The sequence below is a fragment of the Myripristis murdjan genome, chromosome 22 (genome assembly GCF_902150065.1).
Source record: "Myripristis murdjan chromosome 22, fMyrMur1.1, whole genome shotgun sequence".
NCBI lineage: Eukaryota > Metazoa > Chordata > Actinopteri > Holocentriformes > Holocentridae > Myripristis > Myripristis murdjan.
Genome location: NC_044001.1, coordinates 18,138,738 through 18,164,183, shown reverse-complemented (window position 1 = coordinate 18,164,183; position 25,446 = coordinate 18,138,738). Strand labels below are relative to the sequence as shown.

At 42.1% G+C, this 25,446-nt stretch overlaps 3 protein-coding genes across 6 annotated transcripts; 2 read left to right on the top strand and 1 right to left on the bottom strand.

Annotated features, from left to right (window-relative positions):
- Positions 1–386: 386 nt before the first annotated feature.
- Positions 387–2,687, top strand: LOC115354758 (NPC intracellular cholesterol transporter 2). 2 transcript variants are annotated; one of them, XM_030045259.1, is made up of 5 exons: positions 387–449; positions 728–824; positions 1,277–1,384; positions 1,485–1,657; positions 2,081–2,687. In XM_030045259.1, the coding sequence occupies exons 2-5, from the start codon at positions 743–745 to the stop codon at positions 2,165–2,167; spliced, it is 450 nt and encodes a 149-aa protein (XP_029901119.1). In that variant the 5' UTR covers positions 387–449; positions 728–742; the 3' UTR covers positions 2,168–2,687. The 2 variants fall into 2 exon arrangements, with proteins under 2 accessions (XP_029901119.1, XP_029901120.1); XM_030045260.1 differs by lacking the exon at positions 387–449 and adding an exon at positions 596–619.
- Positions 2,688–2,837: 150 nt separating this feature from the next.
- gskip (gsk3b interacting protein) lies at positions 2,838–7,042 on the bottom strand. The gene is made up of 3 exons (XM_030045231.1): positions 6,969–7,042; positions 4,295–4,540; positions 2,838–4,187 (listed from the first exon to the last, which is right to left on the bottom strand). Exons 2-3 carry the CDS (start codon positions 4,535–4,537, stop codon positions 4,029–4,031), a joined length of 402 nt encoding a protein of 133 aa, XP_029901091.1. The 5' UTR covers positions 4,538–4,540; positions 6,969–7,042; the 3' UTR covers positions 2,838–4,028.
- Positions 7,043–7,540: 498 nt separating this feature from the next.
- Positions 7,541–23,762, top strand: atg2b (autophagy related 2B). 3 transcript variants are annotated; one of them, XM_030044311.1, is made up of 43 exons: positions 7,541–7,620; positions 8,304–8,702; positions 9,257–9,419; positions 9,655–9,807; positions 9,914–10,016; positions 10,161–10,323; positions 10,410–10,589; positions 10,730–10,826; positions 10,939–11,103; positions 11,217–11,365; positions 11,628–11,739; positions 12,081–12,324; positions 12,664–12,826; positions 12,965–13,057; positions 13,152–13,340; positions 13,840–14,113; positions 14,205–14,313; positions 14,397–14,598; positions 15,260–15,402; positions 15,747–15,904; positions 15,992–16,167; positions 16,278–16,428; positions 16,568–16,770; positions 17,493–17,573; positions 17,724–17,830; positions 17,921–18,013; positions 18,111–18,181; positions 18,277–18,353; positions 18,467–18,637; positions 18,741–18,873; positions 19,002–19,201; positions 19,289–19,518; positions 19,630–19,747; positions 19,887–20,078; positions 20,161–20,262; positions 20,410–20,488; positions 20,570–20,780; positions 20,873–20,942; positions 21,031–21,113; positions 21,257–21,378; positions 21,732–21,886; positions 22,011–22,160; positions 22,276–23,762. In XM_030044311.1, the coding sequence occupies exons 2-43, from the start codon at positions 8,541–8,543 to the stop codon at positions 22,504–22,506; spliced, it is 6,228 nt and encodes a 2,075-aa protein (XP_029900171.1). In that variant the 5' UTR covers positions 7,541–7,620; positions 8,304–8,540; the 3' UTR covers positions 22,507–23,762. The 3 variants fall into 3 exon arrangements, with proteins under 3 accessions (XP_029900171.1, XP_029900168.1, XP_029900169.1); XM_030044308.1 differs by having other exon boundaries at positions 11,214–11,365; positions 22,276–22,506; XM_030044309.1 differs by lacking the exon at positions 7,541–7,620 and having other exon boundaries at positions 8,541–8,702; positions 11,214–11,365.
- The last annotated feature ends 1,684 nt before the right edge of the window (positions 23,763–25,446 follow it).

Sequence of the window (25,446 nt, the reverse complement as noted above, 5' to 3'; positions counted from 1 at the left end):
AACATAAATGCAGAATTACAAAGCTTACCCCAGATTTCATTGTTATTGTGAGAATTATTAAAGTTATAAACACCGATTTAAAAAAAAGTAATAAAACTGCCACTCTGTACCGTTAGCTCTTTAAAGAGGAATACCTGATGTGTTGAATGATTATTCTTTAATGATTTTATATTAATGGAGTCTGTTTTTGTATTAAATTGTTTTTAAAATTAATACTTCTGTTTGTACATTGTGTTCTCTGATAGGTGCGCTTGTTTCGTGATACGCTCGGGGCGGGGGCGTGCGGCACACTGAAACGCGCGGCTCCGGCTCGCGTGCGGACCATTCAGTCACGGGGTCCGAATCAAACGCACCCATGACGTAGGGGCGTCAGCGCGGTCGCGTGATTCAGGGAAATAAGAAGGGCTGAACTCCAATCAGCTGCACTTGAGACGGAAGCCATTGTGCAGGTATGTGCGTGGAAAGTTTGTGGACTTGTTGTTTTAATTTGTTTTGAAAAGACACGACGGGGTTTTACTCAGCATCAGGAGGAGCGCTTGGTGTGTCTTCAGGCGCTGAGTGTCTCCTCGTTTTGTCCAACTTGGTAACCCCGTCTTGACTCGGGGCTTTCGGCAAACAAGCAAGTCATATGATTTAGCCGCTCCTGGCTCGACTGTTGCGGGACAACCGCCGTCTGAAGTTTGGTTTCCACATGTGGTTTAATCATATTAATGTTGTTTTATTTCAGGTCCCGGACAGAAACATGTATCTGCGAACTGGTTTCATCGTTTTCTTGTCCCTGGTGGCGCTCGCCTGTGCGGAGCCAGTGAAATATGTCGACTGTGGTGAGTCATGTTGGTCTACAGTTTAAAAACGCATCAAAATGAAGCCAACAGGAGTAAGCTGGGGTCATGTACTTTTGTGTCTTGACCACCTAAATAGCCCTTTTAAAATATTAAAATAAACATAACCTTCCCAGTGCTGAAAATCAGTGACTAGATTTAAAAAACAAACAAACAAACAAACAACTGGAGGAACAAAAGCCTAGACAGAAAAATAGTGAACTAAGACTTTAGATGGAAGTACATGTAATGTAATCAGGTGTTGTTGGATTGTCATGATTATAAGGTGAGCATGGCAAGATTGGATTTAAAACAGTTTTTTTTTTTTTTTTTTGTTGTTGTTTTTTTTAAGACAAATGATTGAACTAACCTGTCGACAGCAGATCAGAGTGAAGTGGGAGGTTTTATCACACACAGCAAGTCTCCATGCTGTAATTTGTCGTTTTTCTCTCCAGGATCATCTGTCGGCAAAGTGTCCATGGTGGACATTAAGCCCTGTCCTCGTCAGCCGTGCCAACTGCAGAAGGGCCAGTCCTACAGTGTCAATGTGACATTCAGCAGTGGTGAGCAGGCTTTGGCTCTGACTCTGTCTTGCCCTGATTATTTTATTTCCAGCAAGCAGAGTTCAAGCTTCCCTCTCACCTGGTGTATTTGTTTTCACAGATGTGGTAAGCCAGACGAGCAAAGCGGTGGTTCACGGGGTGATTGCTGGAGTCCCCATCCCGTTCCCCATCCCTATCGAGGATGGCTGCAAGTCTGGAATCAAGTGTCCCATCCAGAAGCAGCAGAGCTATAACTATGTGAACGCACTGCCTGTGAAGTCCGAGTACCCTGCTGTAAGTTAAAAATATTTAAACTAGGCAAAAAAAAAAAAAAAAATTCTGCACCGCTTTTTCAGTCTAATTTCTCCCCTTTAATTATCATTGGAAAAAGGACGAATCAGGCTTTACAACGGTATAAGATACAACACTGTTGGGTATAAATAAAGGGGAGAAATTATAGACTGAAAAAGCGTTGCAGAACTTTTTTTTTTGCCTAGTTTATATATATATATATATGACTCAGAGGAACAATGCCTTTTTTAAAGCTTCTTTTCACTGTGATTGCAAGTTTTAAAAGCAGTTTTGTTTGTTAATGTGTTTTCGTGAATCCGAGTTTCCTCTTTTGCCTTTCGTTTGTTCCCTTTTTAAAGCTTTGTAACCTTTCTTGTGCATTGTTCACTGACTGTCTCCATTTTTTTTTTTTTTTTTAATTTGTAGATCAGGCTGGTCGTGGAATGGGAACTGAGAGACGATACAAGCAAGGACTTGTTCTGCATCAAGTTCCCAGTTCAGATTGTCAGCTAATTCATCGATGGTACCTCCTGCACAATTGTTTTAAGGGATTAAAAAAAAACATAAAAATAAGATTGGGAATGTTAATGATTCTATTAAGATCTCATTTTATTCATTCATCAGATTGGTTTTTAAGCTGTGTAGCCTTTTCACTGGATTGCAAGATTTTCAGTTGCCCTGCAGCCATCTCTAACTCTGCAGCCGAGTGTTAACTCAAATCAATACAGGGCTTGTTGCTGCGCCGTGTGATCTCACTAACCGTTGATTCTGAGTTTTGTGGAGGTGAAATGAGGGTAGTGATCGTGTCAGTGACCCTGGCTGGTGAAATACATTCCACTACAGTGCAATTCTCTCCATGTCATGTCTTACTGGCTGCTGTGTAGTCGGAACAAAAAATACTTCGCATATGCTGCACTTTTTCCACTTAAAACTTTTGTAATATGTACTTCATGTAGAACTTGTTCTTCCAAACAGTTAATTTTTTTGTAAATGAATTTGAATAGTTAATTATAATAAAGAGATTTAACATTTACCTAAGTTGTGCTATCATTTTGTATGAAGTTAAATTTTGAAATTTGGAATGAGTGTTTTTTACTTTTGATATCAAGAGGTGCCACACCCTTTGTTCACTTGCCACACAATGTGAAAATCACTGATGCCATGCAACAGAAATACAGGCAGATGTACTTCTGAGAATTTATTGGTCTGAAGGCCAGCAGCAAGGAATAACCATATGAACGCAAAATGAACAGGCTTTCTGCACACAGATCTCATAACACCCAATTAAACTGATGAGCAGGTCACATACAATAAACCAAACTGCAAATCTTTAAACAGCTCAAGGCGCTGAATTCAAATAATGTGCTTTAAGAATGAAGCAAAAGTTTAAAGAGAGCAGGTCACAACTGGTAAAGTGTTTTAACCTCTACACCGAAAGCTTTAATCTTTCACTGCAAAAATTCTGAAACTGTAGCTTGAGAAGCAGCGCATGGGCCACCATGGAGGAATAATGTCCACAAAGCAACTTTTAAATAAAATATGTCCATCTTGTAACTTGTCCACCTCTATAGATCTATACAACAATATGGTAAGGAGGATTTTGAACACTTTGAATAAAAATTTCCACTTTACATCTGACCTCATTACCTATCGGAAAGGCTGTGAGAAAGAACCACAAAAAAATACCTTTCACCTCCCTCAATACAAACTAAGCAAAACCCAGGTTAATGAGATTTTGTACTTTTCCTAACCAAGGATCTGTCATTAAGGCAGTTAATATAAAATATGAGGAATGGATTGAGAGGAGCAGGTTTGAAAATAAGCCTGTGAAACCAACTAAACACCGTCTTTGGCTCTTTCAGTGAGAGTGATATTCTTAAGCACTAGAAAACCACTGGGTGTTTTGCAGGGATCATATTGGTCAGAGTATCACAGCCGTAGTGCAGTCAGCAGAACAGAGGTACAACCGGTCTATTTTCCCGGTATAGCAGTCAACTCACTCTTTCTTACTGGGATTCGGTCTGATGAGTACAAAAGGTGCAGCATTATAAAACATGTAAAGTCACACATTTGTAACATTTGGAAGGTGGAATATCTTTCCAACCTCGGGGGGGAAAAGAGGTGAATATTGCAATAATGCAGCAGATCCCACACAGCCAATCCCTAGCGATCAAACTAAAATGACTGACATGAAACCACACAGGGAAACGGAAACAAAACCATAGTGACAAGCCAAAGTACCACTCATTCCCAGTGGTATACAGGCGATAGGCTATAATATTTGAACAGGTTAGGTTATTATTGACTCATGTCCAAACACAACCGCATTATCAACCCCCTTTTTTCCAGTTGCACAGCTTAGCATCTCATTTTCTTATTGTCCGTTTTGCTTGAGCCTCTCCAGCCGCTGCAGCAAAGCGTTCCCGAAGGCTTCTCTGTAACCTGGACTCAGGGTGTCCAGAAGGGAGTAAACAGTCTCATGATACTGGGTGCTCAAATCCTCATCCACTTGATCAAAGGCGTAGCCCACCACCTGTTAGGGCAGAAACTTCTAGTTAAAGAACTGCAAAGCTATATTTGTTTTTTGGTGTGTAAGTGTTAAAACAGCAAACCACTGGGCGTCATTGTTTGATGTCTTACTCTCAGTCCTGCCTCTGTGAGCTCCAGACAGTAGCGATTGCCCTCTCTTGTTTCCACATTTATGTAGGCCACGTCCGATGCGCTGCTGAGACTTTGTGACACAAACATTTCGGCGACGGCAAACAGTACATCGTTGACCACGGCCTCCGCCTCCAGTCTCATGTCCTTGACGTCGCCGAGCTCCACACAGTCTTCATCAAACGAGGTGACAATGGAGTCCTCGGGCTGGCAGTCAATCTCCATCCCCTACAACACAGGACAGCCACAACATACTGCAATTTACTCACTGCCATGTGCCATTAAAATAATTGACTGACTGCCACACGGTTCTGCACACTCACAGTCGCTGAGTAAACTTCACCAACACTGTAATTAACTGGGTCATGTTAGAATAAATTGCTTTATTGTCAGCTTAAGGCTGCACACTCCATTTGGTCTTGATTTAACCACACTTACAAACATCTAGATTTCATTTTTTGCCAATGTACATCTGTCCGGTTGTCAACACAGCAATTTTAGAAGAGCCAGGATATAACTGTCATTCTTGAATTATGCAGACTACCTAAAAAATAAGCCTGAGATTCTTTTCACAAGTGTAATTAAGCTACATTTACAGTCTTACTTAAATTACATAAGAAGGGCAAACAGCTCGAGGCATTGAATTCAAATAATGTGCTTTAATAATGAACTTGAAGTCTAAAGAGAGCAGGTCACAACTGGAAAAGTGTTTTAACCTCTACACTGAAAGTTTAATCTTTAACAATTTGAAATTGTAGCATGGGATGCACTGTATGGGGAACTATGGAAGAAAAAAAAAAAATCAGTCCATCTTGTAACCTGTCCACCTCTTAAGATCTATACTAGGATTTTGATAGAGGTCAGTGTAGTGTCCATTTTATCTCTTGGCCTAATTACCCATCAGAAAGGCCATGAGAAATGACAACCAGAAAAATACCCTTGCCTCCCTCAGTACAAATTAAGTAAAACATAGGTTAAACAACAAGAACAATTCACCTTCTAAGAATCATTCTCACTTGAGAGAATAGAAAAACAGAACTGAAAAACAGGTGCAAATGACTAGCCTACATATTCTTATCTCTTTTCTACAGCAAAAATATCACTGAGAGGAAATAACTTTTCTGACTGTCAGTTTATCACTTTAATCTCTAAATTACTTCTTGAAGTACAGTCATCTTGACTAAAATAACATTAAATAAGTATCAAACAAAGAGGCATTATTTGTCCCAATTAACAACATTCATCACAGACACAGTGCACCTCCTCTTTTCCCCTCAGGACAGCTCCAGTTCATCAATACATTGACTCTACATGATGCCCAGTGAGTCAGCAGCAGTCGCAGCCAATTCAGAGTGCCGTCCACTGACCATGGGCACTAACATGGCCCGCGGGTCACTACCACTAGGCAGCAAAATGTCACAACGCTGTAATCTTTCATTTATTATCAATTATGCCTATAATTATGCTCTGATTGTTGCACTGTATACAGCATCTTGTGTGGTTATACCAGATAGTCGTCGATACATCTGTCTATCTGTAGCATGTGAGTAGATATCCTGTTTAACTGTTTATAAATATGGTCCTAGTTGGTCTCTTAATGGGTCAATGGGTTCTACTGCAACACTGCCCCATGCTGCCCATAGTTATGTTGAAGTGACTAGCTGTAAATCTCTGTTTAATATTGTAGGTTTAATATAATGAGACTCTAATCATCCTAAAGGTCAAAATGGGTCATTTTATACAGTGATGTCAACTTTCAAAAAACGGTCTCACTACAATGAAATGGCTACCATGGGGGCTGACATCATCAACACAGGAATAAAACTTGGCTCAGCTTTCCAGTCAAACCCAATTTATGCAACTCTAAGTCTGTTTAGGCCCCAATCTGCACATATACACCATTTTAGCACAGGCCTAAATGAGTAAAACATTTTTTTTTTTACACTGCATGGTTTGTGGGCCAAACTGCGTAGGATTAGCACAAGGTGGGCATGTCTGCAGAGGAGAGAGCAGTGGTTGCCAATAGTGCCTATTTTCATTCAGATATTTAGAGGTCAGAGGTCAGGGGGTCTCTTTGAAAACAACAGTCATGCTAAATTTTCCTCAACAGAGTATAGCCCAACTTTGAAGGATTATTTAGCCACCTAGCCGCCCACAACCTAGCATGCCAAACGTGGTGCTGATGGATTCCTTAGGTCGTCTAGTTTTATATGACACCAATACCTTTACTTTAAATCGCTTAATTACAAATTACAAATAATTACAAAATCGATTTAAAAACAAAGTGAATCGTTTTTCTCCCGACACCGAATATATGTAGGCGTGTACCATGTAAACGTGAATTGTCTAGTCTTATTGTAAATCCGAGTTAGCCTTCTGTGACATGAACTTCATGAAGACAGTGGGTGCTTTCCACTTTATATACTTTAACATAATTTAGCGAGCTAACGGTGAGCTGTGACAGAGCCGCTGCTATGGTTACGTTAGCAAATAAACCCGTTCCTCCTCGGCTTATAAACACGTTTCATTCACCTGCTTTTACATTTCAAACATGTGTATTATGTGCGACTGAGAGCTATTACTACAGGTGTAATGCTGTAATGTTACAAGGCTCGTAAATATGTGCTCTGCCTTGCTGCGCTGATTTTTCTCTTACCTCCGTGCTGGCGGTGTTACTGTGTGTGAGAGAGTATACTTCCGGCTTACGGCTGACTCCGCCCGCCCCGAGCTCCGTCCGTGGACAAGGATGAGTCAACCTGCCCGGGTTGTGTTGTTTATTTCAAGTCACGAACAAAGAAAATAACAGCAAATACATTAAGCATTAAGTCATTACAACATGAAGTAGGGAGCGCATAAAAGAGAGAGATACAGCAAATACCTAAAACATTTTTTTCTATAAAACATGAAAACGCTTGTGCATTACAATAAACTCACAGACACCGTAACTACTGTGCACAGTAATTGTTTTGATACCCTCATTCACAGATGCAAATTTACAAAAAAAAAAAAAAAAAATCGAGTGTTTGTATTCATGAAGATAATAGAATAATACATGTCAACGACTTCTTCCTTTAAAAAATGTTTAAATGACTTAATGCTTCAATTAGTAAGCAATGTTGTTATCTTCTCTGTTCATGATTTTTTTATAAGATTTAATGACGTTCATCAGGCTAATAATAATAATAGTAATAACGGCTACAGCGTGACGTCACTGTCTCATCCCGGTGCGCTGGGTTCAGTGTGCAGGGTAACGTTAGGCTCAATTGGTGCGGAGTCATGAAAGTGTTTGTAAACAACTCAGACAGAGGGTAAGAACAGACGTGCTGTCTCCACCAGCAGCTTACTAACTGAAACATGTGTCACACATCAGTAACATGTCGGTCTGTATTGTCAGTTAACGTGAATTCATTCAGCGACGGGGCTCACTTTACAAATGTAACGTCAGGCTTTTGAAGTTAGCCCGCTAAGCTAGCATGCTAGTCCCGCTAGGTAAACTTAGCCGGCTAACGTTAGCAGAGCGGCTAGCGGCTAGCAGGAGTGTAGCTGAGAGGACAGTGGCTGCCTGGTGGCCAGCTGGCGAGCTAACCCTCACCCCTTTGTCTCGCCAGCAGTCACAGCACAGCTCCCGTCTCTCTGACCACGATGACAGCCGCAGCTAACTCCACTGAAGATGTTGAAGCTAGCTAGGTGGCTAATGATTAGCTAGTTTGCGGCGTGTTAGCAGCTATTTCGCAAGTGTGCTCGGCTAGCTGACACTGCCACTCTTGAATTGTAAAAGGCAATAATGTGTTGTCGACAACTCTCTGTCTCTCTACCAAGCTGGTGGATATGTTTCAGTGAATTATCTTCCACAGACATTTGAAATAAGCTCATGTTTTTACTTCAACTAAGCGCACTATTTAACAGAAGTGTGTCTGGCTCCGGCTGTCAATCACATTTGGTGATGTCTCAGATTACTAAGAGGGGCACCATATGTGTTTATTTTCTGTAGGCACATCAAACTGGAGTCGGACCAATTCCCACACATATCCCTAAGTGTCTGCCCATCTTCCGAGGTCTCCCTGATCTTGGGATATGAAGGATGTTTGAGTTCACCTTTTCTTGACTGCTTTAAATCGACGGGATGACAGAGTAATACAGCCAGCCGTAAATCCATAGTCATTTGCTTAACTAGCAGTCAAGAGCTTCAGGATCCCCTCAGCTATCTGGGTGCATCGGTTCAGTCAAGATGCCCTGGCCGTTTTCGGAGTCCATCAAGAAACGGGCGTGCCGATACCTCCTGCATCGGTACCTGGGCAACTTCCTGCAGGAGAAGCTGAGCCTGGATCAGCTCAGCCTGGACCTATACCAGGGCACTGGATCACTTGCACAAGTACCACTGGACAAATGGGTATGTCTTTAGGTGGCACGATATTTTTGCCAAAGATATATCATATGACCTGCATAATAATACCAAATGGACAAAATGCAGTTACTTCAAGTTTTTTTATGGACCAGAACAGGTGACTCACTGTCTTAGGCTGCATTAAAATAAATTAAAAATTAAAATCAAACATTTGGCTGCAATATCTGCTCTGACTCAGTGCTTCAACAAAATTTTAAGAGTGTAACCACAGTGAAGTCTGAGCATTCCTCTAAAAGCAGCATAATAATACCAACTGGATGCAGAAACTGCAATTTATTCACAAAATATTTTTTTGATCATAACAGACCAGTCTTACACTAATCCTAAATGTGATATCGTTCATATTGTTGCTTTCTGAGATATTAACATTGCTCATGTTCATACCTAGATAATGATATGATAACGATATATCTATTATTCAGCCCTAGTATGTGCAGTGTTAATTTTGTGGTGTTAAACAGAGTAGATGAATCAATTAAATATAAGAGTAGAGTGTGCAGCAGTTGAAGAAGCACTGAACATTATTCTTTGTTCCTCAGTCACTGAACGAGCTCCTGGAGACAGCGGATGCCCCATTCGAGGTCATCGAGGGCTTTATCCAGACAATTTCTTTAACTGTGCCATGGGCAGCGCTGCTACAAGAAAACTGTGCCCTAGAGATCAAGGGTTTGGAGATGGTGTTCAGACCCAGACCACGAGTGGGTAAGGAAATACTACATTCCTGTTTCTTCTCTAACACAAAACCTGAGAGAAAATAAACATTTTTATTCTCTTCATTAAATAAAAAAGGTGATAACATTATATAAACCTGTCAGCAATGAATGAGACAGTATATACTATGCATCTATACAGAGAGGAGTATTGGAATTGACAGTGATACACACTGGAAGTATTATTATTGTTGTTGTTGTTGTTGTTGTTGTTGTTGTTATGTTAGCATCTGGCATGGAGCCCATGTACTGGTCCAGCTTCATGACGAGCAGCATGCAGCTTGCCAAAGAATGTCTGAGCCAGAGACTCACCGATGACATGGGAGAGAGTTTCCAGCCATTTGAGGGCCTAGAAAAGTTTGCAGAAACCATAGAAACAGGTACATTTTTGTGGATTTGATACACCAGCTCTTAAATGGGCTTACCTACCTGGATTTCATAGTAGGTATTTTTTTTATTTAATATCCACAATTTCTTCCTTTGCAGTTCTTAGAAGAGTCAGAGTGACGTTTTTGGACACTGTTCTCAGAATTGAGCACATTCCAGAAAACTCTAAGACTGGAATTGCTCTTGAGGTTCGAATCAGCAAGTAAGTTTGGACAGTCATTCAGGCTGAATAAACTGAATTTATAAAATATTGGAGACACTTATTTTTTTTTTTTTTATGATGTACATTAATGAGGGGACCCCCCACACCTCCTTGTGATGTTCATTATTTTGTTCTTTTGCTCAGGATTGTTTACTGTGATGAAACGGGTGAGGAGAGTTCAAGTGTGAATGTGCATCAGCCAACCACATTTGCACACAAAAACTTGCTGATGGAAGGAGTCACCATTTTCTGGGATGAGTTTTCAGAAGCGTCCCGAGCTGGTTTGAAATCTTCACCCACTCCAGCGGTGAGTGTAGAAAGTTTCTGAATTTAAACAAAGGAGGTGGACATAATTATTTCATTTTCTTACCTACTTCTCTCCTTTATGTGCAGGAGACTGAAGCCAAGCTTTCTCCAAGCTGGAATCCCAAAATAATATGTGAGCCTCATCCCCAGTTCACAGAGCCAGTTTCCTCTACTACGCCATTTGAGCCTATGCAGGTGGGCAGCCTCAGTGGAAAAATTGAGCTGTCCCTCACTTTGAAACACAATTTAGCCATGCCTGGAGCAAAGGTAAATTAACAGTGCCCTTTGTCGACATATTTACTCTGTTTTAAGAAAATGATAGCAAAAATCAGTACTGGACTATGGAATATTATGCCTGTAGGACAATTGACAGTAAAAGCTTTTTTTATGTGTACATTGTTTTTCAGCTGGATGTTGACGGACAGATTGATGCTGTAATCATTCTGCTGTCTCCACGGCAAGTTCATCTTCTTCTGGACTTGTTTGGTGCTTTCTCCGGAGCAGGTGAGTTCTCTAATATTCACAGATGATGTAGACTGTTTGAAAGGTGGCAATAAAACCAAGTGAATTATTTAGAAATTGAGTGAAAGGAATATCTCTTACTTTTTGTGTAAAGGAGCACAGGAATGGGCCAAGGACAGAAAGAATCGACCCATACAGCAAGAAGATGAATATCGGTTGCATATGGAACTGAACCGCTGTCTGAAGAAGGATAGCACAATGCCCGGAGCAGATCCTGACCTCTTTGAGAGCCAGACTACCAGAACGGTGTCTAGTCGAGGTTGGGTGGAAATATCATTGATGTTTACTGTGCTCTCATACAAACTGTCATGATTGCACCTGTCTAATGAGAATGATCCTCTCTTTATCCTTTCCCTGTCTCTGGTGTAGAAGATGTGTTCTTCTCGATGGCTGACATGGACATGTCTCACAGCCTGTCATCCCTTCCTCCCCTGGGTGAACCACCCACTGTTGACCTGGACCTGTCACTCAACAGCAACTACTCTGCCTCCCCAGGAGAATCTCCCTCTGGAAATGCAACTGTACGTCCTCTCCTCTTTGGCCACTCCTACAGCTGCACAATAAATAAAAATCTGAAGACCCTCACAGATACACAATGTTATCCTAAGTTAAGACACTTAGGTGGTATACACATGGCTATTTTGAGCAAAGGTGTCTCAGCTTGTGTGGTAGTCCTTAAGCCTAATGTGTGCTTATTTTTATAAATTATGTCCTTGTCTTTAAAACGTTGGACCTATTGTTCCCTCATAATCGCATACCATATCTCTGTGTCTGTCTTTTTAGGCTCTCTGGGATGATTATCTGGATGTGCCACGACAAAGAGAGAAACAAGCTAATGAAACTCCCCTCCAGGCACGAGATTCACAGCTCCCTCCAAAATTACTGAGACAGACCTGTAAGCATTAAAACAAAGAATACCTGTTTAATATTGTCAAAGCTATTAGATTTTGAGATGCTGACATTTGATAGTGGCTTGACAGGGGAGAGTAGTTATGTGCTGTGGAACGTCCAAATTATGAAGGTTTGTCCTTATAGTAAAAGAAGATACCAGCCTGCTCTACTGCTTAGTTCCTCTTCTCTGGTTGAAGATGTGCTAATTCGTGAAATCATCTGGTTGTTTGAAATAAAAACGTTCATACTGTCGGCACTCTGTGACACAGGGTTGTCTCTATATGGAGCTCTGTTTTCACTCCAGTGGCTAAACAATCTTTATAAAATGTCTTTATTTTGTTTCAGCTCATCAATCCAAAACTCATGGTGATGAGTCGAGGCCAGAGCTGGTGTTTAAGCTGGCACTCGGCAGCTTGGCCGTCTCAGTCCTCCACATCGATCCCCTGCCGCCACCAGATGCTGCCCCCGGACCCCTTGCCCCCATGGCCACAGACTTCTTCAGAAAGGTGGGCCCGGGCCAGCTTCTACCAGCTGCGTTTCTTCAGTCTCGGACCGTGTTTGATCAGGCTTGCCCCCATGACCACCTCAGGTGCATTTTTCTCTTAGTTCCTTGATTTTATTATATTTCCTCCTGTAAACGCTTGTTGGGATGGTACATAATGCAGGTAGAGATCATTCAATAGTGGAAGACGGAAGCAGTTTAATTTTATGGGATGGGTGGAGGGATTGGATTGATTAAAAAAAAAAAGTTTTAATAGTCAAAATATTTATTTACACTGGTTACAACATGAGGTCACCATTAAATACACTGTGTTCCAGGAAGTACAAATCATTGGATTTCATTTCTTGGGGGTTTTAAAGCTTAGTATGGGACATAAGTCTATCACCTGAGTTTAAGTGTCTGTCTTACCCATGCCCATTTCTCCAGGTTTGTGGGCCAGGGACTGAAGATAATCTATGAGCACTGTCAGGGCTCCAGCCTGCGGACTTTCAGCACTGATGTCTCCCTGGGCCAGATGGAACTGCTGGAGTGCCTCTTCCCCTCTGAAACCCTCATTGGTGGCCCCCAAAGAGGGGTTCAGTACACAGAGGTTAGAGTCTGAGCCTGACACAACACATCTAGCACAGCACTCAGTTTTGGTTGGTTAAACACTGCATGTACAAGCCTGACGGGTGCACCTGGCATGATAATACAAGTGTGTCTCACTAGTTTCTCTGTCACACCTCAGCTCCTGACATTTGACACCAAAGCCAGTGTCGAGGCACCATCGACCACCTGCCTTCACCTGCTTTATAAACAGGCTGAGCGCAGAGGCCCTCAGGTAAATGTGAAAAAATATGACAAAAAGCAACACTACACAAGCTGCACTCTGCTGTCTGGCTTTCAGTCGATCAACCCTGTTTTTCTCTGAGCAGGGTGGCCAGGTGCGTCTCAGCACTATTCCCAGGAAGGCTGACATCCAGGTCGAGCTGGGCCCAGTGCGCTCCGAACTGGACATCAGCATCGTAGACCGCCTCAACTCACTACTACAGCCTCAGAAGCTAGCCACTACAGAGATGATGGCCTCTCACATGTACACATCCTATAACAAGCATGTCAGCTTGGTAAGGACATCCAAGGAATTGTCATTTGAATTTCTATAAGTAGAATTCAGACTTTGTGAAATGGGGATGAATAGAAGCAGCAAGGCTCTTGTACATATCCATAGTTATTGTTATTTGGGCCAGTCATCAGGGCAAATTGGGGTATAAATAATTTCTTGGAAAACCAATCTGTCTGTTTGACCTAGTGCTCTCAGGCAGGCACTACAGGTCATTTAAAGCCCACACCTCCGGACTAACCAACAGTTTTTTTCCCCGGGCTATATTATTTTTACTTGCATATCATTGGTTTTCCATATTCCTGTTTGCGCCCAGACATTTTACTGCCAGATCCCAGATGTCATCCATTTTGATGTAACCTACCACACGAGGGACGTGATTACTCGATGATCTAGCACATTGATATCCCAGGCTTAGATAAAAATGTCAAATTTGCTGCTTATTTATGTTCTACAACATTGTACCTAATGTCAGCCTCTGTCTGTCTAAACGTATTTCACAGCACAAGGCCTTTACGGAGGTCTTCCTTGACGACAGCCGCACCCCAACCAGCTGTCATGTAACACTGACTGTCAATGCCCCAGTGATGTGCCTGGCAATCCGCTTCCCCATTCCTGACCTACGCTCAGATCAGGAGAGGGGTCCTTGGTTCAAGAAATCCCTGCAGAGGGAAATACTCTACCTGGAGCTGGAGGACCTGGAAGTGAAGACCGAGTTCATGGGTGGCAGTTCTCCTGACCAAACCAAGATGGAACTCACTTTCAGGGAACTTGTTGGTATGTAGCCCTAGAAACAAATGTTCCCAAACTGCTCTCTGAATAAGCCTTTAAACTGAGGAACTGCTCTTTATTTTTGTCATTTCCACAGGGAGGTTCCAGGAGGAGCAGGATCAACCAGCTGCCCGGTTCCTCAGGGTGTCGCACACCATGGACGGAGACATGACAACGTCTGAAAGTGTGAAGTTTGACTGGCCAAGGTAAGACTAGCTATCCAATCTCAGATCTCTCCTCTCATGATGACCTCACAGTGACCTTTAATTTATCTGTCACTGCTGGGCAGAATTGTGTTGAAGATGAACCCCACCGCCGTCCACTCCATCCTTGAGCGTGTGACAGCTGAGGATGATGAGGGGGCTGAGGACCATTCACCTGAGGAGGAAGAGGAGGAAGGGGCTGCCCACTCACTGAAGGATGTCTGTGACTTTGGGAAACCTGAGCCATCACCTTTTTCCTCACGCAGGGTTATGTATGAGAATGAAGAGGTGGGTAGCTCCAAAAGGGCCACATCAGTCAGAAGTGTTCAGATACAACCATAATAGTAACTGGTACATTTCATAGGGTGTAACAGAATAATTTTACCATGAAAAGACATCAAATCCCCCCTCCTATTATTTTTGTTTCAGCTGCTAAATGGGCTGGCTTAGAATTAAATGCATGGTATCTGTTCCACTTCAGTAGTTCATCTACGTCTACCATTATCATGCAATTCATCAAACTCAAAATCCACCCACTTGCAACCAGTCACATTAGTGAGACATAAAACGAATGCATATGGATGTATTTTTTATAGAGAAAAGACTAATTTTATGTTCTTTGCGTCAAAAAAAACTTAATTTCAGCTATAGGAGATGTTGCTCCACATATATTTGGTTGTATTTGAAAATTCTGACTAAATTAAGATTTTCCTTATTCAAGGATTGACAATGAACTTTTGACAGCAGTTTTAGTTCATGTGTTTGGCTAGTTCTGCAGGGGATGTGTGTGATGCTAAATTTGCATGCAATGGGAAGCGCTGTCATCTGCCCTATTGAACCCTTTGACAGAGACACTATGAAAATAAATATGAGCACTGCTTTGCATACCTATCCTGTTTACAGAAGCAGTACTGACCACATATGGGAAATCCTTTTTTCCTTTTTCCAGATGGTCATTCCTGGCGATGTTGCTGAGATGACTGAGTTTCAGGAGAAAACCATGAACAATTCCCGTTTCATACTTGAACTATGTTTCCCCAACGTGCAGTTAGCACTTCCCAGCAAGGCGTTCTACGAAAAACTACACAACAGGTACTTAATTCATGATAATCTGATACAAATCAGGCAGCACAACAGCTCAGAACAGTGCTTTTCAGTTATGTGCCCAAGAGTAAGCAGGCTATCATTGCAGTTAATGTCTAGAGCAGCTGATTTTACTAATTATTTCTGCTTGTATAAATCAAAGTGCAGTCACCGGTTAAATCAACTGTGGTAGGGTTTGATTGAAATAGAAACCTCCTCACTCTTTGGCATTCATGATTGTTTAGTGAGGTTGTCTCCTACAGTTCACTGATCTCCGCTGTCAAAGTATCCATGTGCAAGTTACCTAACTCCTACGTCCTCCTTATCTAAAATCTCTATTCTTTTTCTTACAGAATAAACAATGACCTGCTACTGTGGGAGCCCACAGCTCCCTCACCAGTAGAGACGGTGGAAAACATGCCATATGGTGTTGGACTCTCTGTCGCCAGTCAGCTGATCAACACCTACTCCAAGGACAGCTTCAGCCAGTTCCGCTCCACCGGTCCTGAGGGTGAGAACAGAAAACATTTCACAAAAATTTGTATTTGGTCAGACTCTTAGTGTCTTGGTAGAAAACTGCTCTGTGCTGTGATTGTAGAGGAGACCAGTGGCTCAGAGGAAGAGACAGCACAATATTACTCTCCGGCCTCTGACCTGGGCCTCAGGTCTCGCAAGAAGAAAAAGCCCAAGACCCAGAGCAAGACGTCCCAGAGCCTGTTCTCTGTCGTCCTCAGTGTCAACCATGGCCTGGTGGCTCTACATACTAATGCAAAGGTAGCCCTCAAAACTCCTATAGTATTATTTTTATCACTGTTTCTCTCTGTGTTCCTAAGAGGCTTGTTGTATGCCTAAACAACAGGAGCTTACATGTTTTTCCTTACCAGAGGGAAGATAAGACCATCCTGAAAAACAGACATGGCGAGTTCTGGCTGGAGGTAAAGAATGCAGTGCTGTTTAGTGTGACGCAGTATGAAGGCTACAAAGACCAGCACTACATCTGCTTCCACACCAGTAATATCTGCATGTATCACCAAGGTAAACCAGGAGACATCAAATGATTTATCAAAGGATAGGTCCTCTGTCATTATATTACAGTATCCTTCTGAAATTTGTTTAAAGATAGCAAGACTAATACTGCTCACTCCCCCTCCTCTGACTCAACCAATCTGCTCAGGACTAGTGGACGGGGACACATCTGTGTCAGACATAAAGTTGCCATGCAGCACGCACCCCCATTGGCTGGAGCCCACCATCTATCAATCAGAGACATCACCTGACAGATCGTCGACACCCTCAGAGGGCATCGGCCTGGAGGCCCATAGCATGCTGTCTGTTGCTGTCAAAATCTCATCACAGAACGCAGAGCGTAATGTCAAGGTAGGGCACATAATTAGCTCACAGATAACAAATGAAATAAAGGAAAAACTAATATAAAGTGTCTCAGTAGGGCACAACAGCACTTTAGGCCCCCAGAAATACTTCTTACCTCAGAGGCCTCATACAGGATCCTTCGGTCTTCAGTCATGTCAGCGGTTGATTTCCTCAACAGCTGATATAGCTAAAGCATCATCAACAAAGGCTCAGTTTGATTGAGATCTAATGACAAGGACAGACTTAGTAGGTTGAGGTTACTCTGACTCATCAAATCATTTGGGGACCACCTTTGATGAAGTATCATTTCCCAATATGTCTTCCCTTCCAGCCTTCATGCCAACGTCATTGCAGCCAATTCTGTCCCTGAAACATCAGCAAGTTTGCGCACTTTGTCACTGACATCTGAGCTAAACATGCCCCAGCAGTCAGTGCTCTCTCAAAGTCCTTGAGATCTCTGCCATAAGCTGTTGAAGCCAAAATAACGGACAACTGGATTTTCCCAGCATTTTATGCATAATTCTTGGCATGATGGATGTTAATAGTTGAATTATCTCTGAGACCACACTTGTGCAGAAAGAAACATTTACTTTCAGTGTTTTGTACCCCACATTTATCCACATGTTTATTTTGGCAGTTAACTGTATTTAGTATCAGTCTGTTATCGCTTATCAAATTCAATTCAGTTAGTTTGCTGCTCATTTTGCTGCTGTGTGTGTTTTCTGCAGGAGTTTCTGGTTGCTGTTGGAGTCAGAGGTGCCACTCTCCAACACAGAGTCGTCCCTCCCAGCCTCGGCTGGTATGACCAGGTAGGGCAAGATGCGGCTGGCAGCCACCTAATTATTCTATACTTACTTATTTAGCTCGTGTAAAGTCCTCAGTCTTTTCAAAGTAAATACAATGGAATAATACGTAACATTATCAATCTAATCAGCATTTCTTTTTTGTATGTGTGACAGATTGTCGATTTTCTGAATGTTTCCGATGAGCCTGTGTTAGGTTACACCCCTCCTACTTCTGTTACCACCCTACATCTACACCTGTGGAGCTGCTGTTTAGACTACAGGTACTGTAGACCACCAGCTCATTTGTGATAGTGTTATGTAGTTTTCTGTGTGTGTATATTTTAATGTGCCTTTTGTTATTCGCTCTGCAGACCCCTTTACCTGCCACTCAGATCACTGTTGATTGTAGAGACATTCAGTGTCTCCAGCAGCGTCTCTCTAGACCATTCCTCCTCCACACTTAGGTACGAAAGCTCCACTGGTCCCACGTTGATACTGAATGAGAGGTTACATTGCATTTAGGACACTGAAGAATTTGTTTAACTATCATGTTTATTACAGGATAATTTTGGACGAAGCTGCCTTGTTCCTGTCGGACAGGAGTAATGCTGTCTCTGTCAATCTAATGCGCGGTTGGTTGACTTCTGATAAAGCTTTTTGAATAAAGAATACTTTGTTTTTAAAATGCTGCAGCTTTGACTTATGCTTGGCTACCTTTGTGTCATAGACTATGTGCAAGTGGTAGACATGGGAACACTGGAACTGAGGATTACAGCTGTCAAACCTGGAGTGGATGGACAGTTGGTAAGAATTTGCATCCTCTGATGGAGTTAAGTGCTTTTTTTTCATCCTTTTCTCTCAAAATCATGATCACACATTCATTACTGCATACTGTTGTGTTATCTGTGTGGTGATAGTTGGAGCCCAGGTTCGAGCTGCGGTGCTCCAGTGACGTCATTCACATCAGAACATGCTCTGATTCCTGTGCTGCCCTCATGAACCTTATCCAATATGTGGCTAGTTATGGAGACTTGCTACCCCCGACAGAACCAGAGACTAGGAGCAGCAGCACCACACAGAAACCCAAGGTAGGCAAGGACACCAGCCACTACTCAACATTACACTGTAACTACATAACTCAGTGATTAATTTTCTTCGCAAATTCTTATCTTGAGCGAATTTTTGGGACAGGCGGAGTTTCCTAGCCGGCCTACATCTCAGACCCCACTGCTTCCGGAGACTGAGCAGCAGATGTTGCAGGACTTGATGAGCGAGGCTATGGAGGAGACTGATGGGCAGCAAGCTGCTGGACCACAACAGAATGGTAGGCATTTTAAAAATCTATTTCTATTTAACTTTTCATATTGATTTATATGTAATAATTTTCTTGTTTGACAAATTGTGTAACATTATCCCTTAATGACATTTTATACCATTTCCCCACTTATTCAGGCTTACATGAGGAGCGGAACTGTGACCACGACCCTCCTCGCTCAGACCTGTTCCTGTTCCCAGATGAAAGTGGGAATTCAACCCAAGAATCAAGCCCCACCTATCCCATGCTTCACTCTCCTCTCATCACCCCTGTTCCCAGCCTGGCCCAAGAGACAGATGACTTCTGTATCCTAGAGACGCCAGGCTCCAGAGGAGAGGTTGGGATGTGTGCATTCACCACAAATCACATATTGACTGGTCAGGTAGAATTTGTCTTGATTCTCTGTAATCATCTTGTGTTTCAGGATCGTGATCAAGAGCCAGTAGTGAAGCAGCTAACGTCAAACCCCATAGAAATCAAAGATAATCACTTCGGTCAGCCTCTAGATGGGAGTGATTCCAGCCGTGGAGCCATGAATTTCCCCGTTCCAGAAGTGCGCTACCTCATTAGGGAGATTTCTGTTGTGTGGCACCTCTATGGCGGGAAAGACTTTGGGAATGCTGCTTTCACGGCATCTCCCGTGAGAAGCAGAGGGTGAGCCATGAAATGTTGAGCTGTTGAGCAGACAGAAGTTGTAAAAAAGTTTTAGAATGTAAATGTGTTCAAATGGAGGCAGGTTTGTTTGATTTTTGTCCTGTGTCACAGTTCTACCCCTCACAGCTCCCCCTCCCAAACCCCAGTGAGGCAGAGCAGGACCTTGGGACGTGCAGGAGGTGGAAGAGGAAGGAACCCTGATGTCCTGATGGAGATACAGCTCAGCAAAGTAAAGCTTTCTCTTCTGTATTAAACAGATGTGACGATATGATGTAGGTCACATAGTTGCTCCAAGAGATGAAAGTGTCCATTTCCGAATGACTCATGACTTCACAATTCTCTGGCTTCCTTTTAACTTTTTCCGCCAGGTGAGGTTTCAGCACGAGGTGTACCCGCAGGCCCAGGTGGCTTCTGGTACAGCTGTGGACCAGCCAGTATCCCGGCAGGTGTTCATTGTGCAGGACTTGGAGATTCGAGATAGGCTGGCCACCTCACAAATGAACAAGTTTCTCTACTTATACTCCAGCAAGGAAATGCCCCGCAAAGCCCACTCGAATATGGTGAGGAAGGCAACATAATCACAGTAATCCAGCGAGATGAGGTTGGGACCCAGTGTAACTTTTTATGTGCTTTTTGTCACAGTTGACAGTTAAAGCACTGCACATGTGTCCAGAGGCAGGCCAGGCTCCACAGGAGTGCTGTTTGCGTGTTTCCCTGATGCCTCTTCGCCTCAACATCGACCAGGTTAACAAGCTCATCCGATACAGTTTCCTCCAGTATATCACTGACATCTGATATACTCATAACTTCAGTAATGTTTTACTGAAGGATGAATGTTTTACGGAAGTTATGATAAAATTTCTTAAATTACCTCTTTTTTTGTGTTTGAAGGATGCACTTTTCTTCTTGAAGGACTTCTTCACTAGTCTTGCTGCTGAAGTTGAGTTGTTCTCTCCGCCTGATCAGGAAGGTAAATCTCATCATTTACAGTTGGGAGGCAAAAAAAATTGTTTTTCATTCAGTGGCTCATGATAGCTTGTTTGGTCTGCAGCTATCTGTGTTTCCATGAGGAAACCAGCCGCCCCAGAGATCTCCTGTAGCTTTTCCAAGCATGCTGGCGGCAGCCAAGACCCGGCCCCAATTATCTCAGTGCCTGCTCAGAGGCAATTCAGCCACAACGGTCTCTCCACATCGGACAGGAGTGAATCCAGTGAAAATGAAGCTGCTGCTCCTTCCTTCACAGATCAGCCCATCTTCTTTAGGTTGGTGTTTAATAGCTAAAAGTGATCCAAACCCTTTGAGCAAATGATTGAATTGCTTTTCAGTAGTTGATAATTGCTTTATTTCTTAACAGGGAGTTTCGATTTACCTCTGAAGTTCCTATCCGCTTGGATTACCACGGGAAACATGTTGCAATGGAGCAGGTACATTGTCTGAGAGGCCTATGAGAAAACAGAGCGTGCACCATTTTGTTGACACTTTATGGATGATTTTATCCATCTTTTGTTTCAGGGAACGTTTGCAGGGATCATTATTGGACTGACCCAGCTGAATTGTTCAGAGCTGAAACTAAGACGGTTGTGCTACAGGCAAGGGTATGTTTATCTCAGATGATTGTTAGACTGCTTTGTTTTCATTTAATATCACTGACACAGTTTATAGTGCACATTTGTAAATCACTATGGAGGAAACAAGTGATTTGTTTCTTGAAGAAAAGTAATATTTGGTTATCTTTCAGATTGTTAGGTGTGGATAAACTCTTCTCCTATGCAATAACTGAGTGGCTAAATGACATAAAGAAAAACCAGCTTCCAGGACTGTTGGGTGGAGTGGGGCCTATTCATTCTCTGATACAGCTGGGTGAGTATAACCAGTATAACCATTAATCCAGTCACAGGCACAGTTGATTTCCATGTTTCAGGGTCAACTTTGATATTTATAATGAAACCACAACAGTATTTTTGTGAAAAAGGAGCTGCTCATTCATGGGATTTGCTAAAAATCTCAACACTTCAGAGATCAGCACCACACAATCGCTTGAGAAGATGCTTAATCAGTGTCTGTGAGGCCGGATCAATTTACAACTCACAACTGTACTGATAAACTCTTGTGGATGTCTTTTTCTGTGGATGTCTTTTACTCTGTCAGGTATTCCTCCAGAATGTCCCGACTATAAGGTGATTTTATGAGCTGATCTTCTCTGTTATGTTCAGTCCAAGGGTTCAGGGACTTGGTCTGGCTCCCAATAGAGCAGTACCGAAAGGACGGTCGGATTGTCCGTGGGTTTCAGCGCGGCACTGCCTCCTTTGGGACCTCTACTGCTATGGCTGCTCTGGAGCTCACCAACCGCATGGTCCGGACAATCCAGGTTAGCTGGCCATCCTGTTGAGTCTGGTTTTAGATGTGCAAAATTGCCTAACAGCTTATGATTAAAATCACTCATGAGCCCTCTGTGAGTAACCAAACAAATGTGTTGTGTCTGTCCTATTCAGGCAGCAGCTGAGACAGCCTATGACATGGTGTCTCCGGTGCCTGATGAGAGAGACACCAAGAGGATTAAACGGTTTTCTCATTACGGATTGGCTCACCAGCCTGTTGACCTGAGAGAAGGCGTAGCTAAAGCCTACACAGTGGTGAAAGAGGTACACAAACTGCAAGTTGAGCTGGCCAGTACTGACACTGCACTGAAAATGGTTGACAGAAACGGTTTCTGTTGTTAATTTTAAAATTGTGTTGTGTGTGGGTTTGCACCTCCAGGGAATCACAGACACTGCACTGACTATCTATGACACCGCCACCCGGGAGCACGAGCAGCGAGGAATGACCGGCGCTGTGGGCGGGGTTCTTCGACAGCTGCCGCCAGCAGTGGTAAAGCCGCTCATCATGGCCACTGAGGCCACCTCCAATGTGCTGGGTGGGATGAGGAACCAGATCCACCCTGATGCTCGCCAGGAGGAGTCTCAGAAATGGAGGCAAGGGGAGGAGTAACTCCATACTGCCATCCAGTAACTGAAACAGTGACTGTGCACAATTCAGCTGCCAATGAAATTAGACTTGATCGACGTAGATTGCTCAGCACTTTCTGATGCAGAGTCTTGGAAACTGAATGAATATGTTTCTTCAGATTATTTTTGATGTAAAACTACGCAGAAGTAGATAGTCAGCCCCAGTGTAAATAAAAACAAAATTCATCTCATAGGATTTGTGGCAATCTAAGCTAATGTGATTCGGCGTGTGTCCGCTTGCCAGTTCCCACATTTCCCTCACAGTGCCTTTATGGTTATCAGCATTTTCCAACACTGCATTTAATCAAAGGGACGTAATGAAGTATGAGGAATTAATGCTGATCAGGGCCACATATCGTCTTTATGTGGATTAATTTCTGTTGTAGGATAGAACTGGCATTTTAAACATTAAAGCATAATAATAAGGAAAGAACAGGCTGTTGCCTCATGAGACACATAATTGCTTCGTTTTTGAAATAGCTATGTTTACAAAATGTCTGGTCAGTCATTCAACATTCTCTTATCCTACTGGATGTCAGCAAACACTAATATCTTAGGCGTAATGGCTAAATTTTTAGATATTAAAGAAAAATCATATTTGTGGGCCTTGTTACTTACTGTAAATATTCCTAATGTGTAACATTTCATGCAAATGTGAGACAATAAGTATAGAGTCTGAATGTGGTACATTTTTGTCTTTCTATAATCAGCACTTTTAAGTGACTTGAAAGGTTACTTGCCCACATGAACGGTAGACGGGGAAAAGAAGTTTCATTATCTTATTGTGGGCTTTAATGAGAGTTGCAAGCTAAAGTGTAATTTTCAGGCTCAAGTATAATTTTCATTAAAGCTGCTATTTTGAAAGCTGCTTTTTTTAATTTAAAGGTGAGTTCCACATTTTTATTCTCTTTTTCCTGTTTGTCTGCTACTCACACTTAGAAACTGTTGACCCAAACTCCTACACGAAACTGCATCTGCTTAAGACATTTAACCAAAGTCTTAATATTATTTTCATTGAAGTTTTTTTTTTTTTTTTTTTTTTTTTTTTAGTGTATGTTTGAATATTGATATTTGGTGTGATATACTGTGGTCCACAGTCTTTCAATTTGCTCATTCTCTTGTTTATGTGGAAATTAAGAGTATTGTTTCTTGTACATAAGTGTACAGATAATTTTCCGAATTTGTATCAAAGCATGAACTGTTATTAAAAGGGAAATAAAAAGTGTTAAGTCCACCTCAGCCGAGTGTGGTCAAAGTTGTTTACTGTTACTGTACAGACTTTGGGTTTCATTCATGGAGGTATTACAGATCTCTACCTAGTACAGTGTAGTTCACAACCAACACACAACAATCGGCACTTACTTAGCACCAAAGATAAAGCCAAAAGCTTTATTCATGGAAACTAAGTTCAGAAATCACACAGGGCTAAAACTCCCAAATCTGCCTGAAATATTCCAACATCAATGTGAATCTTTCAGATTTTTTTTTTAAACTGGTCTCTCAAAACTTGATGAACTGAACATGATGCCTTAAAACATAAATATATGCTCAGTGCTTGAACTGAGAGAAATACCATGAAACGAAATGAAAGGAAAATGTGAAGGAGACAAGTTTTGAAAGCTTTACATTGACACAGCGAATCTCCCCGGTCTTGTTAATAGTTTTGAAAATAAAACACTCAAATGACTGGTGGATCTTCCTGTGGGATTTGTGATGTACCAAATCCTGCTGATCCGGGGTGCATCTGTATCTCTGACTTCAGGAGCATGCATACATGTGTGTGAAAACACATCTCTTGTGATGAACTTTTCACAAAATCACCTTGACAGAAGTCAAGGTCAGACATCTGAAGGGACGCTAACAAGAGAAAAAACACATTTTGGAGTGGAGGAGGTCTTTAAACTCCAGGCTAGGCCCAGATTCATTTCCTTATGATCAGCCTTTAGATATTCTGGTGCTTATCTTTTGTCTTAAATATAGCAAAATATTAGACAGGTTATATGGAATGGACTTAAAGCGATGCCGTAGAGAGGGAAGATGACCGTTGTCCCACTCTGAAACCACTGAGGTAATAGATGGTCTCAAATTTGGTGGCTTGTAGTGACGATCTTCCTGTTTTTCTCCAATGGTTGGTATTTTCTGCAGCAGAACACAAAGCCACTTCCGAGGCCACTTCCTTTTGGACAAAGGCTCTATGGTCACAGTGCGTTGTAAATCCAAACCGAAGTCTCTGAAAAGGCATTTGCTCCTCTTTCACAACAGGGAAGCGTTTTATATGTCTTTTTTCTTTTATAGCCAATACAGTCAGACTTAATACACACAGAGTGAAGTTGCTCCAAAGACAGGGACTGGAGACACTAGATGAAATTCCAGGATCTGGTTTAATGCAATGGACAATCATTTATTATATATATTCACGCTTGTGTCTGCAGTTGTAGTTTTACAGTTCCTTATTAAAATAAACCAGACTTGTGCATTTTTGACATTAGAATAGTGTATGTAATGTACATTAACCAAAGTATATAGGCCAGTGAGAAAAGCAGCTGTTTTTTTTTTCATACCAAGTTACCCTCATATAGTGCTTCAGTTTATTAATAAAGAAATGCCCGGGTGGTTTTCTTTCTGCTCTGGTCTTTGAAGCAGAGAATCAGCATGCACCTCCCTAATGGTTGATTTTCACATACACCTAGTCATTAAGCTGTCACTGTTTTCTGCATGGTGCTGCTAGATGCATGCACCTTGAAGCCTTTATCATGACATTGTTTTGGACTGATTAAGATATTTTGTTTGATTACAGCTGGGTTTTCAACAAATTCTGAATATAGATGTTGAAAGCAGTGTTCCTCAGTCTTCTCGTTGTTGAGTTGCTCACTATTTCAATGAATTATGCTACAAAATCTGTTATTAATGACACTTTTTTTTC

Excerpts from the sequence above, each read along its gene's own strand:
- LOC115354758 (XM_030045259.1), top strand. The coding sequence starts at position 743 with ATGTATCTGCGAACTGGTTTCATCGTTTTCTTGTCCCTGGTGGCGCTC. Across the intron at positions 825-1,276 it reads AGTGAAATATGTCGACTGTG|GATCATCTGTCGGCAAAGTG; the intron begins GTGAGTCATGTT and ends TTTTCTCTCCAG. Across the intron at positions 1,385-1,484 it reads CAATGTGACATTCAGCAGTG|ATGTGGTAAGCCAGACGAGC; the intron begins GTGAGCAGGCTT and ends TTGTTTTCACAG.
- gskip (XM_030045231.1), bottom strand. The coding sequence starts at position 4,537 with ATGGAGATTGACTGCCAGCCCGAGGACTCCATTGTCACCTCGTTTGAT. Across the intron at positions 4,188-4,294 it reads TCACAGAGGCAGGACTGAGA|GTGGTGGGCTACGCCTTTGA; the intron begins GTAAGACATCAA and ends CTGCCCTAACAG.
- atg2b (XM_030044309.1), top strand. The coding sequence starts at position 8,541 with ATGCCCTGGCCGTTTTCGGAGTCCATCAAGAAACGGGCGTGCCGATAC. Across the intron at positions 17,574-17,723 it reads GCCTCGGCTGGTATGACCAG|ATTGTCGATTTTCTGAATGT; the intron begins GTAGGGCAAGAT and ends TATGTGTGACAG. Across the intron at positions 19,202-19,288 it reads CGCCAGGCTCCAGAGGAGAG|GATCGTGATCAAGAGCCAGT; the intron begins GTTGGGATGTGT and ends CTTGTGTTTCAG.